The 14,854-nt window shown below is 33.4% G+C and overlaps 2 protein-coding genes across 4 annotated transcripts in view; one reads left to right on the top strand and one right to left on the bottom strand.

The window, feature by feature from the left end:
• Window positions 1-4,137, bottom strand: part of LOC140447715 (uncharacterized) — a 597,936-nt gene extending 593,799 nt beyond the window's left edge. For all 3 annotated transcript variants that reach the window (XM_072540522.1, XM_072540524.1, XM_072540523.1), the window contains exon 1: window positions 3,784-4,137. The gene's annotated coding sequence lies outside the window, so the exon portion shown is untranslated. The remainder of the gene's footprint in view (window positions 1-3,783) is intronic.
• Window positions 4,138-9,684: 5,547 nt separating this feature from the next.
• The window catches only part of Pdss2 (Decaprenyl diphosphate synthase subunit 2), a 43,412-nt gene continuing 38,242 nt past the window's right edge, over window positions 9,685-14,854 (top strand). Inside the window, exons 1-2 of the mRNA XM_072540534.1 lie at window positions 9,685-10,017; window positions 10,414-10,646. Coding sequence (XP_072396635.1) covers window positions 9,743-10,017; window positions 10,414-10,646 — 508 coding nt within the window. The 5' untranslated portion in view covers window positions 9,685-9,742. The remainder of the gene's footprint in view (window positions 10,018-10,413; window positions 10,647-14,854) is intronic.

Below are 14,854 nucleotides of genomic sequence, written 5' to 3' on the forward strand. Positions count from 1 at the left end.
TGAAGAGTTAAGATGGTGCGTAACAGGGATTTTGTTTCCAGTGAGAATATAATTTTAATATACAGAACATTCTTGTTGAATGGGTTTCCAAATTTGTGATCTGGGAATTAATTTAGACTCTAAACTTTTATTTGAATCACATTATATATCAATAATTTCCAAGTCTTTACAAATGCTTGGCTTTATAAAAAGATTCACTAGAGACTTTCAGAATATTGAAGCGATTAAATTACTATATTGTTCTTTAGTCAGGCCCCATCTAGAGTATTGTTCTTGTGTATGGTCTTCATCTTATAATATTTACATATCAAAAATTAAGACAGTTCAACACAAGTTCTTGAAATATGTAGCATATAAACAGGGTATACCTTTTTAATTGAATCAAGTAAATTATGATCAAATTGAAAACCAACTTGGCATTCTCTCATTGTATGACCGATGATTAATTAAAAATGCAAAGATGCTTTATGGCATAATTAATTGTACAGTCTTGTGCCCTCAGCTACTTGAGCAGGTTGGTCTGCATGTACCTCTCCTTAGAACATGATTAAACCAAACTTTTTATGTTCCCCCTCGCAGAACCAACTATGCATATAATAATTTTTTAACTCGAGCACTAAGATGGGCAAATATTCACCCAGATCTAGATTTTTTTTGCACCGAAGGCCAAATTCATTTCTGGTCTCAGGCATGTGTTTATTTGAGTGGCTGTGGAATAGGTGATCATCATTTTGATGTGTAAAACTAAATTACGTGATTAAGTTTGTGATATTTATACTTTTATTATTGTGATATTTATACTTATATTTTTTTGTTTTATTGTATACATTGTAAACATTGTTAATCTTATTGGGCAGTAGCCCGTTGAAAATAAATAAATAAAAAAATTAATTTGTTGAAAAAACTTTCATTCCTTATTAGAAAGAGACTTCACAATACCGCCGGACTACCTGTATCTCGTTATCCTGTTATATGTCAATCATTTCACAACTTAGCGACTGAGACGAGCATGTAATATATCACATTTTAGTGATCAGGAATTACAGACATAGAATAAGACCAAAATCACAGTCACAGTATATTTTGTTGTTATTCAGAGGTCGTGATTGTTATTTTCTAATTACAGATGCTAAATAACAGGGTAGAGATATTTAGTATACCTCTAGCCTACACTATGGTGCAACATAAACATAGCCTAGAATGAACCTCCACAGAATAAAATATTGGTGTTTGGTAGTGTTGTCATGTCCTTATAATGTATATTATGTTGTAGGCTTCAAATATAAAAAGAGAAAGCTTTTAAAAAGTACATTTTTATTATATTATTTAAAGTATTCTGTAGTTTTTTAAATTATTTCAAACGCAAATGATTAATTATTTGTTTCTAGTGATATTACTTAATTGCAGTTAATTATTAGAATTGATACGAGATCAAACATTTCTTTATTATAGATTATGAAACTGTATGTGGTTATATCTGTCTATCATCTAACATTTATTGTTGATAATTGTGGAAGAAACAACATTTCACAATTTAGACCTATTAACAGTAGGATATATAACTTGGGAACTAAAGGTCATTACTTTACCATGATATTAATTTTAGCAAGGCACAATTGTGCAGTATAGAGTACAATTTTCTTGGTAAAAATTTATATAATTCTTGCAAATATCATAATATTTTCCTCAGAATCTTGTTCCAGCTTGATTATCAGTTACATGTTATTAATCATTGATGTTCAAATTTACTTATATCATTAAAATTGATGTTTTTGCTATATTATTTTTGTTTCTAACTTTAAATTATCTGAACTATTTCATCTACAATACTTGTAGGTATATTTGGTTATGCATCATAGTGTTTGCCAAATAATTTGTTATCTATTATAGTCAACATGTTCAAGGTTGCGATACATCAGTTGCTAATTATATTATACAGTTCTTGTAATTTACTTTATACTGAATTAGTTTGATTTTATAAAAGAATTAAATTATGATGTCAACTACGAAATATTTTAAAGCAAATCAAAAACTTTTCTCTTCAAATTCTGATCCTAAATCATCCCTTTCATGTAATTGCATCATCTACTAAATGTCTTTTAGAACCATCCATATTTGTTTCTATTTGTCTAGCAGAGTTAATAGGTACCCTCTATTTCTTGAGAATGTTATCATTTTCAGTATCTTCTTGCAAATATGTCAGAATTCTCAACTTCTCAACTAGTAATTTTTTACCAATGCTATGAATATGTAATAAGTACCTACATGTTTTTAGAATCTGTTACAAACATGAATATAGCACATGCAGCACTAATGGGTAATAAATAGTCACTAGAGAAGTCTAGATCTTTTGGGCTAAAACATAGATGTTTGGTATACACAAAAAATATTTTTGAAGTCTAACTGTGAAAAGGTCTACCACCCTTTAAAACCTACGATAGCTTTTTGTGTCCTATTCTATTAATGATATTATTCTTCTCCTATGTTTGTTTCTCAGTAGTTCTTGGAAATTGTCTTCTTTTTTTTATATTAGTAACTTCTGATAATTATTTTGGTCCATAGGCACCCCCCTGTCCGAAAAGAAAGTACATAGCTATACATGTAAGTATAGTTCTATATTTTATATTGGTTAATAGTATATGCAAATGCATCCCCCTGAAAAGCAGATGCACCCTCTGAAAATAATCCTGACAGTGCCCATGGTCCTATTTTTTATTATTTACTAGGTTTAGTTAATCTCCAGGCTTATATGCTTTCTGTATCTTCAACAAGATACAGCATTTATGTATTTTATATGCCTCATTTAGTTTTTATTCTTGCATAATTGTGTTTATGCCTAGAAGAAAACAAATGGCCACTAGTGGGCACTGTTGAACTTTATTGGATATAGTAAAATAAATAACTGAATAAATACAAGAGATTGTGACAACTGTTACAATGGCTATTCAAACTGAAACAGTTCAATTCCTGGGTTGAAGAAACTATCTTTGAGATATATCTTTCTTACACACTACACAAATGATTTCTATAAAAACATTAGAATGAAAGTTCTAGAAAGATCTTTTCTCTATCTTTAATAATATGGAACCCATCCATCTTTATCAGCTCAGGTGAGTCCACTTGAAAAAGTATTGAGTATAAGGAACAGTTAGTACCTTATACTCAATGTTGGATAACTTTGAGCTACTCACAATGAAAATGCGTAAAAATTATTTAGGCATTATCCTCCATTATTTATTTTATAGAATCAAAGATGACTACTACTGTAAAATTTACTTTTTATGCAAAAACTTAAATGTAATCAGATGCCAATGTGCAGGATCACAATTAAAATATATCAGATGGAATTCACAATATGTGATAAGAATTGACAAATGGTTAGTTTAAGCACCTTTAGGATGCAGTAAAAACGATCAAGCAAATAAGTGGTAAAATGTGTTCTAAAAACTGGTATCTATTAAGTAGGTAGGTACTACCAAAGAATATAGAAAGCGTCTATATTCTTTGGTACTACTATTTTCATTGTGAAATATAATATGGACCAAATATTGATTTTTGACTTAATCTGAGATTGCGCGAGAAAATAAATAATTTATGTAACAATGTAACATAAGTGGAGAATTTTCAATCTAATGGTGTCTAAATTTTCAAAAATCCAAGTAAGATATTTTTAGAAAACGGCTAGATTTTTTAATTATCGGCTAGGCAAATTAACTTACGAATTTTAAGCACAAGAGAAAATGCCTTCGGTATTATAAAGATAGTAAAATAAATGTAACTTACCTCTGACCAAATAAAAGAAAAACACGGTGTGCCAAAACTACCACTAAGCGTCTATATTCTTTGCTATCACTTATAAATTGTCAAACAAAACTTTTCAACTATTTTGTTTTTTCTAAAGCGTTCCAAAGGATTTAATGACTGGTTAACTTTTCTAGAAAAGGATAACTTTGAGAATATTCACTATTACTGGATTATGTCAATTGCACTGTATTCGTATTGTAAATCAGGTAAACTTTGAGAGATATTTAGACTTAGACCAATAATGAATATGTACCAGCTATCACTCTGTCTGGCTATTATAGACTGCGCGACCTTCAATGTGCCACCCATGTGCCAACTGCCAATGTGTATTGTGGTATTGTGTACAAATGTACGGCGCACGCGATGTTTTAGCCAGTATAGCCGGCCACACACAAGATGTTTCCTGTTATAATAACAAATTTATCTACCTATTGCTTTTTGTCATTTTCATTGGTTTGGTATTTAAGAATAGCATTCTATGATAATGCAAAACGGGCTACATAACATAATATCCCCAGATTGCGCCAAATGTTCGCAATTTACAATCATTATAAAAAAATAGTTGCAGTGCTTCCTTAAAGGACAGAATAATAAACAATTGTTACTTATTCTGTGCTTAAAGTAAGGCGCATAAAAGTCAAAGTAACTCTAGTCAAATAATTAAATAAAATTTCAAACTACGCGAAATCACTCCAACCGGTCTGAGACTGAGTCTGAGCTATCCATTATTTCACGCAGGACATACTGGATAAGGTAATTCTTATACGCGATATGCACCAGCGGTTAATAGGACACTTTATATAGCTATATACGACAATATGACAGTTGGGAATAAGGTATAACCAAATAAACATCCACGGATTGGATGAAAACATGAAAGGGCTGCAGCTATATCATTAACGAAAGATCTGTTTATTGAACACAGAACGTTGAACATGCACACATACACCCACATACACACATACGCACGTTCAACAATAAAATACACTCTGAGGACTCTGGGGGTGTTATAGCCTTGGCACGAGATCGCCGCACTGCTGATAGGATTTCGTCACAACTCATGAGACAAAAATGGGCAGACAAGAAAAATAGCCCAGAAAACTACTCAGAAGTTAGTAACTCTTTCACAAAGTCTATATATAAAAATATAATTACTATTTAACTGGGAATAAGCCACAATTAAAGGTTAAAATACGTTTATTGACGTTTCAATTTCCACTTCGGAAATCGTTCTCAAAATACAAACTAATGTTTGTATTTTGAGAACGATTTCCGAAGTGGAAATTGAAACGTCAATAAACGTATTTTAACCTTTAATTGTGGCTTATTCCCAGTTAAATAGTAATTAATTTAAAATGCCACAAGAAAATAGCTTCAGAACAATAATAAAAATATAAAGGGTACATAAAAAGACGTAACCCCAGTCGAGGAGTCTGTTCCAAATAGATCTCCAAATCATCCCGATTATAATCCTAGAGTCGAACCGTCAGCATAGTAACTTATAGTTGCCATGAGGTAGCGCCAGATAAACGGTCTATATACCTATTAGAGGGAGAGTTTCTATATAGCAGATCTGCAGAAGTTTCAAGGACTTCTGTAATAGTTAATGGAAGATATAATACAATCGACCAATAACCAATATTTTTCGAAAGTGCCAAATTATTTTATAAACTAATTTTTTAACTTAACTATGTTATAGTTGTGTTGTAATCAATTATCCAAAACAAAGGACAGTTAACAATATGTATCACAATAAGAAAATTATTACCGTATGGTGTTAATATACCAATCTTTAAAAAAAATTACTATTAAGGTGGCGACATAGCTGGCAATCACCATCACAGTTACGAATACAATCTCAAAATCGGTAAAGAACAAAGGTATTGGTAACCATGTAGTGCGGTTACGTCAGAATCAGCTAGGAAGAAACACGGGACGAGACAGACGGGAGGATCGTTTAATTAATGTATATTTATTTGCATTACGTTTTGGAGTGATAATTAAAGTCGGTAGTATTTCCTATACTGTTGTTATTATTTACATCCCGGTCCGATACTTATTATTTGGCGAAGAGAATGGGATCCGTGTGTGTGCCAATTTAAGTGCACTATTCGTCCCGGTGATAAATAAAGCACATTGTGTGCAAGATGGCGGCATTCGGAAACATCGAACAGTTTAACGTGGGTGACTTCAAAGGTTGGGAATCATACGTCGAGAGTATGGATTTTTTCTTCACGGCAAATAATTACGGACCCTGATAAGAAATAAGCTACATTTTTAAGTTTGTGGGGTCCAAATACATACGAGATTATTAGATCTTTGGTCGCGCCGTCCAAAGTATCTGATAAAACTTATGACCAAATCATAGTTGAGTAAAAAAAGCATTTTTCTCCAAAAACGTCGGAAATTGTGTGGTGGAAAGGGTAAACTTTGTTGCCAAACTATCCACATTTAAGAGAGGCGTATTTGAACACCTAATTGCTTCAAAATATTTATTAAGGACCACTGAAGCAATAAAACAAGTAAAATGTATTTTTCCTTCGATTTATTTATACTGAACTTAAGGGCTAATTCAACATTAATAATTATCGCAATTCTGATAATACTAAAAAGAGTTATACAAATATCATTAGCTTTACAGTGCTGGGAGGCAGTAACAGAGATACATAGAATTGAGAGAAACAAACGCATATACGTTTAACACAAAACATCGGGGTTACAAGCGCGTTTATCACTTACGCACCACGCACTTTTCGGGATCACACCCCAGCCCGTCTTTACTTGCCGAGAGGCAAATTAGCACTGTCTGTCCTAAGTTATATAACGAGGGGAGGACGGGTCCCTGATGTAGGGAATCAGTCGCACACACGTTAACACGATAGCTGACGACCTGAGCGCACAATTTGATAAAATAACTATACTATTACAATATTAAACAGGTTGTTTTTACAACATTGTGTGCAGATTTAGTTCTAGCGTCGAAATCAACAGACTGGTGAAACAATATCTGTGTATCTGAAAGAATTACGAAAATTGGCAGAACTCTCTGGTTTCGGAACTAGATTTGACATAATGCGACGTAACGGAAAGTTTGGCGGTGCTACGAGAAAGCGAATCGAGCGCAGATGTAAACGCGGTAAGTTTTCGTAAAAATCAACTGGGTCAGTTCAAACAACAATTAGCTAATCGCGAAAATGGAGGTTGACGCAGGCGCGAGTTATTCAGTGATAAGCAAATCAACCTACCATAAAATCTTTAGTGAAAATCGACCTTAAATGGATAAATGCAGTGTTATTTTACGGGACTATCAAAACACAGTGATACCGACACTGGGTAAGTTTAAAGTGGAGGTAAAGAGAGGTCAAAGATCAGCGACACTTCCACTCATAGTCACGAAAGGCAATCGCGTCAGTCTACTCGGCAGAAACTGGTTTGATAGATTAGGTTTAACCATAGCTGGGGTAAGTGAAATTTTATCAATGATTAATTATTCAGAACAATACCCAGATGTATTTAATACACATTTGGGATCTTACCGGGGTCCCCCAGTAAGTTTTTCGTTGGACAAAAATGTAAAGGCGGTTATGCGTAAAGCTCGTAAAGTTCCATTTACGCTAAAAGACACAATCGAAGTTAAACTGGACTGGTTTTCAAATTAGTGAAGACTGCAGCGAGTGCAAGGAGTCTAGAAACATGCCAAAAAAGGCTCCAATCCATCCGTGGGAGTGGGCCAGAGCTCCATGGACAAGACTACACCTTGATTTTGCCGGTCCATTTAAAGGAAAATTGTTTCTGATTATCATAGACTCGTACTCGAAGTAGTTGGAGGTTAAAATAGTTCCAAATACCTCTAGTGTTGTGACTATAGATGTATTACGGGGTTTATTTGCCACTCATGACATCCCAGATGTCGTCGTATCAGATAACGGAACTTGTTTTACGACAGCTAAGTTCCAAGATTTTTTTAAAGAAAAACTTTATTAGACAAGCATTGGTTTCACCGTACCATCCAAGTAATAATGGGCAAGCGGAACACATGGTACAAAATGTAAAAAGTGCACTAAAAAAAATGACAGATAGTAATGCAGAAACTAACATACAGTTAGCATTGCACAGATATCTCCTTACTCAACACATTATTCCCCATTTTACAACAGGGAGATGCCCATCAGAAATATTAATGGGGCGAAAATTGGGTTCATTATTTGATCGTTTACAGCCCGACTTTACAAAAGAGATGTTATCCAAGCAAGAGATGAAATATTCTTACAAAACAATACCCAGATGTTTTCAAGAAAACGAGACTGTATTTACAAGGTCATTTGCTCCAGGTGGTCAAAAGTGGCTTCCTTTCAAAATAATTGAAACCACTGGACCGTTAAGCTACAAAGTTCAAACCTCTGATGGTAAAATTTTACGTCGTCATTCAAATCAGAACCCGTGTGTGTGTGACCAAGAAACAACAGACGAAGTGACAGAGTGACACCATCAACCTCGATGGAAACAAAATTACTTGTAACTCCGCAACCGCTGTTTCTGCATCCAAACGAATGTGTGGACCCAGAACCAGAAATTGTAGTGCAGGCCGTTGAAGTTAAAAAGCCACCTGCTCGAATAAGAAAACCTCCAAGGTATTTGAAGGACTATAATGAGTAGATTCATCCAGGAGGGAGGAGTGTGATGTATTGGCAACCATGCAGTGCGGGTACGTCAAAATCAGCTGGGAAGAAACACGGGACGAGACAGACGGGAGGATCGTTTAATTAATGTATATTTATTTGCATTACGTTTTGGAGTGATAATTAAAGTCGGTAGTATTTCCTATACTGTTGTTATTATTTACAACCCGGTCCGATACTTATTAGTCTAAAATAAGTAGAAAAAGAGTGAATATTATATGCAACACTGCACTGTTCATTGCAACACTCATCCTTTTTCAGAAAAACCTTACATTTTCATTGTATAAATAGGTTTTATTCATAATACGCGTTTCTTAAGGACAGGAAAATAGAGTTTAGAACTTAATGTTCTTGTAACTATCATAGAAATTTAACTTCTCAGTTCAAATTTTCTACATGCTCTGTAAGTTTTAGTCACATTTATTTATTGTTTTAGTAAAATCTTAATACATTGCACTTTTTCTGTATAATATAAAAATAATGTCATTTTTAGTACATTATCGTGTATGATCGTCATTATGTCGATGTCAGAAGATTTTCGTGTAGGTTGATTTTCCTTTCTTCCTCTTTGACGTAACACGACTGATGATAAAGAGAGTAAATTGCTATGACGTGTACCTTATCGGTTGCGTTTCGATTTTCGATGTTTGATGTTTTTATGTTTTTGGCATTGTTAGTAGATTAACCGAACTATATAGGATGTCGAAGACGGCAGCGATGTCGACGCCGGTGTCGTTACGCCATGACGTCATTCGCCAACTGCTCACTACTCTAAAAGAATTTTAAGTTTGTAGGACACCACAATAATATTGTCAGGCCAAATGTATTTAGATATCCATGTATAATGATTTTTCAATGGCACCACAATCGCTGCGTTTTTCCTCTATAGGATTTTGTATAGGTGGTTTAAAAAAGTAAAACTAATAATACTTTAACTGTAATCTGTAAATATTTAAGATTAAAACATTTTTAACATAAATATTTAGTTATGTTTATTTGTTTTGAATCTATTAGATTGATTACATATGAATTATTTAAGTCTAGTTTAGCAAAATTCTATATTTACGAGTAAAAACCATATCAATCAATAATTTTTGCAAAATGCAAGGTTAAAATTGTTTAAAATTTGTCGATTTCAAGAAGCCATCATCATAAGCTAAAAAGTAGGACACACTTTCACTAACATTACCTTGCAGACTTTCTTAACTCAGTACGTAATATTTTCTATTAGTTTGTTGACTTGTTCATGGTCTATAATAATGTCTCTGTCGAAATTCGCGATTCTAGTGCAGAAAAACTATATAATTAGACCCAGTCTTATATGTGTAAGACGTTTGGAAAAATCTACAAGTGCAAATATGCAACACACAAAAAAGCCCAATTGGAATCGGGCCGTTAGTGAGGCAGAAAAAATTGTGGGATATCCAAATAGTTTTCTTAGTTTGAGATGGTTGCTTAGTGATGAAATTGCTAATGTTGCCCTGCAATTAAGAAAATTGGTAGGGTCTAATCATCCCTTACTCAAAACAGCTAAGTAAGTTTTTAAATCTTATAATATACTCTTCAAATTTTAATTAATGCCATTAACAATCAATACTGTCCAATACTAAAACTAGTCTTACACTTATTTTCATTTTTAACTAATCTATGCTGCTCTTATCAATGTTCTTGCGATTGGCAAAGTCGTCGTTGATACTCTTTTTCTTAGTTTTTGCTTTATTAGTTTTAGTAATAACTTCATCGTTCATCATCCGTTCTTTCCGACTTTGGGGTCATCGTTGACAGTCAATTTTTCCGTTCTCAATTTTTCCTTTCAAGTTTTTTTTCGTTTATCATTATTTTTTATTTTATCTCCTAAAAGTGAACGTTTCATTCTTCTCTATGCGATACATATTCTGCAATCTGCTATTACTTACATTGATCATTTTAGGGGATTATTTTTCAATGGAAAAAATAATATGCAGGCGTGGGGTCTAATAGTATTGCTGGTTTCCAAAGCAGCAGGTCATTCTGCCGATATACCAGAGATGGAAGAGGACAAATCTGCAGGAGTACTACACAGTCAAAGAGCTTTAGCAGAAGTAACTGAGATGATAAGAACGAGTCATCTTGTACACAAAGGTTTAGTAAATTTGCAGCCTCCCATTAAAGTCGACGCTCCAGGTACAAAAATGTTATAAATATTACTTTTTTATCGATGATGATTAGTTATTATTAACATGGTTTTATAAAAATTGCTAAGAAAATCTCAACATAGGGTAAATGAATATGCAAAGATAAAAAATATTACTTTAATTACATACAGTAAGTGTTTTGAAATGACCGTAGGGGGAGTTATCTAAGGATCTTGGTAAGACTTATCGTAGAACTAATACAGAGACCGAGCAAAAAATTCATTGATGTCCGCGGATTAGAACTGAAAAATATTGCAATGCTTGTATTTACTTAGTCGTTTTATATTTAATTCAGGGATTCTACAGTATTCACTGCCTTTCCCCGATAAACCGTTTCCATCTCTCTCTAGTCGTTTTATTTTTCAGTTATTTTAACACTATTTTTAATTCGTTTAGGGTAAACCAAACAGTTATTGGACACTCAAGAAAATTTCAACTTCAAAAATTCGTAATTCACATAGTTCTCTGCAGATTGAATTTAAATTTATACAAAACGTACTCTAAACAGTTTATTACAATATAGCTAAAAGGATTTAAAGAAAGTGTTAAATCTATTTTGTTAATATTTATTTATTAAAAATAGTTACAACAATTATAGTTATTGGACAGTTTATTTAGTTACAGGACACTCAAAATTAGTTATTGGACAACTGCTTTAACACAATAAAAAACTAGAAACAAATAAAAATTACAAGAAAATCCAAAGATTTCTGTGCGGTATGGGGTACCTATATACAGTTGACACAATTAAATTTTATAATTGCTTCTATGTCTTCATGCAATGTCTTCATCCTCACTGTCTTGGTTACTGTTATTAGCATCGGAATCACTATCCTGCAGATTGAAGCAGTTGTGACATATAAATAGATCACCATCGTTAGATATATGCTGTCTATGCTTAACAGGAATACAACATTCGTGATAATAAAGACTAGTCATCGCATTTTAATTTATTCGGTTGAATATCATTTGTTGTATGCTTAACAGGAATACAACATTCTAGTCATCGCATTTTAATTTATTCGGTTGAATATCATTTGAACAAATAGAACATTTGACTTTTTTTGAATTCTTTTTGTTGCTACACAGGTTTTTGGTTAATTTTTCTTCTCTTTTTCGTTTCCTTTCTTGTTTTTGTTTTTCCTGCTCTTCTTTTAACTCCTCCTTTTTCGTAACATTTCTTGATATCATGCAGATGTAATAGCAAAAGGAAGTCGTTCCGTGTTACGTTTATTTTTTCTTTCCGGTACAGTAGGAGAAGTTAAAAAATTACCCAACAATTCGTGTTTAACAATAATTTTACTTGTAGAAGGTAAGTATAAACATTAGTTTTATATTGATGAATATGGATATCATTGGTTCTACTACTACTCTCAGAAATATTTACATTTTCAATACCACTTTGTTCTGATGTTTTTATTTCAATATTTTTAACGGGAGATGTGATAGCTATATTTTGAATAATATTAATGTTTGTGTCTCTATTTTTTAGAACCATTGGGCTATCCGAATGTTTTGTGTCGTGATATCGAAAAGGCGTTACAAATAATAATCGTTACTTCACATAAACATCAGTTTATTCTCAACCCTAAAACATCCATCCATGCCCGAGCTTCGGCAACCTTTACCTGACATCTCTAACCCCTGTCATCCGTGTTGCCTAACTCCCGCACCTATATCTTAAACTAGGCTAACAACACATCTCCCTTTTTTTTTATAAAAGATCCCTGTGTCATTGATGATCTTATACCTAAACTAACTTAAACTACTACAAACATAATCTGTTAAATGAACCGGTTTCTTCACAAGTCTTTTTGGCCTGCTAGGCTTTACGCACTCAAAGTCCGATACACTATCAGTGTCACTATCACTTTTATCCTGACCCGATGGAGGTAAAACATGATTTCCACTTTGTTCGATTTTGTCCGGAAATACACTGGGTTCCCCCCTACTACTTTCCTCCATAATTTTACCCTGTATGTCACCATTACTTTGATTAGAGCAAGGCATTAGCTTTGTGTTACTAGAAATTGGCGGAACATAATCATTTGAGGATTCTGGTTGGGTGCTCAATACAGGGAAACAGTAGGGTGCATGAATCAAATGCCATCTATTTCTTCTAAATTTCCCAGTTTCAGTTTCAATTATATAGGACCTGGGTTCCTGACAGATCGCAACAACTTGCCCATATTTCCTGATATCAACCACCCACACAGAATCACCAACCTTAAAAGGATCTAAATCCTTGGCATTGTGTTGCTTATTGTAGTTTTTCACTTGTTTATCCTTTATTTCGTTCTTTTTATTTTTAGTGTTTGGTTCTTTTGAAAAGTTTAATAAGCTTGGAAGCTGGGGCAAGTTAGATCTTAATTTTCTATTCATTAATAATTCAGAGGGTGAAACACCACATTCTAGGGGTGTACATCTGTATGCTAACAATGCCAAACTTAGGTCCTCTTTTTTATTTTTCTGAATTAATCTTTTTGCAATTTGTACAGTGCGTTCCACTCCACCGTTGCTCTGTGGCCAGTGTGGACTGCTCGTCTTATGAACAAAATTATATTCTTTTGAAAACTTTATAAATTTTGATGAAAATTGAGTACCACAGTCGGATCTAACTTCCTCTGGGATACCATAACGAGAGAAAATATCTTTAAGTTTAGGAATAATGGCATCTTCTGTCATAGTGGTTAAAGTAAAAATTTTAAACCAATGTGAAAAGTAGTCAGTGGCAATCAAGTACCACTTATCATAACATTTAAACAAATCAACCCCCAGTTTTTGCCACGGCCTTTGTACAGTATTGTCTTTATGAAATGTTTCTCTATGATTTACTCTGTGTTCAACACATTGGGGACAATGTGTGACAAGGTTATTAATCTGGGATGACAAACCCAGCCACCAAACGCTCTGTTTGGCACGATCTCGACATTTTACAATTCCCATATGGCCTGTATGAATAAATTCCAACACCTTGAGTTGAAGACTCTTAGGAATGATTATGCGAGACCCTTTTAAAAGTAATTGTTCCGAATAGGAAATTTCATATCTATATTGATAGTATGGCAACAATTCAAATGGCAATTTAGATCTTTCAGGCCAAGCAGACGAAGAATATTCTTTTAGTTTTTTACAAATATATTCATTTTCTTGTTCTGTTTTTATTAAATTCAAAAAATAATCTTTAATTGGTAAATTATGAATAATTGACTGCACATATGCTGCAGTTTCTGCAGTTAGTTCTTTATTAGCTAACGTATCTGTTTGTAAAGGGGCCCGACTTAAAGTATCTGCTACAATTAAATTTTTTCCCGGCGTGTAGATTACAGTATACTTGTATCGCATTAAGCGCATTCGAAATCTTTGCAAACGTAGCGTTAACTCATCTAAATTTTTAGTTTGCAGAATTTGTAGTAAAGGTTTATGGTCTGTTTCAAAAATTAGGTTAGGAACTCCTGAAATAAAATCATAAAAATATTCTGCTGCCCAGGTAAGTGCAAGAGCTTCTTTCTCAATCTGAGCATATCGTGTTTCAGCTGAGTTCAGAAGCCTAGATGTAAAAGCCACTATTTTCACATCTACATTTTCTTGAAATAGACATGCACCTATACCAAAACAACTTGAGCCTGCACTAACAATTATGGTTTTATTAGCATCAAAAAACGCTAGATTTGGAGGGCTCTCTAACTTTTGTTTTAAAGTGCTGAAAGCTTTATCTTGTGCTGGACCCCACAAAAAGTTAATATTTTTTTTAGTAAGTGTGTTAATGGTTCAAAACTGTCAGATTTATTATGAATGTATTTTGCAGCAAAATTAATCATACCCAGCCATCTTGACAGCTCGGTCTTATTTTTTGGTTCAGGAAAATCACGGATAGCTTTAACCCTATCTGGATCAATTAATATCCCTTGCTCAGAGACCATATGACCCAAGTATTTAGCTGTTTTTTTTTTGCTATAGAGCATTTGTTTTTATTTAGTGTAATACCTTCCTTATGAAGTTTTGTTAGGACTGTGTTCAAAATATTGTCATGTTCCTCTATTGTCTTTGCATGAATAAGAATGTCATCTATATGGACAACACAGCCTTCAATGCCAGTTAAGATTTTTGAAAATCTCGTAGTAAAATACTCTGGGGCACAAGATATACCAAATGGAAGCCTTTTAAAGAAAAATGCCAAAAGGTGTTATAAAAGTT

Source organism: Diabrotica undecimpunctata, chromosome 8 (assembly GCF_040954645.1).
Source record: "Diabrotica undecimpunctata isolate CICGRU chromosome 8, icDiaUnde3, whole genome shotgun sequence".
NCBI lineage: Eukaryota > Metazoa > Arthropoda > Insecta > Coleoptera > Chrysomelidae > Diabrotica > Diabrotica undecimpunctata.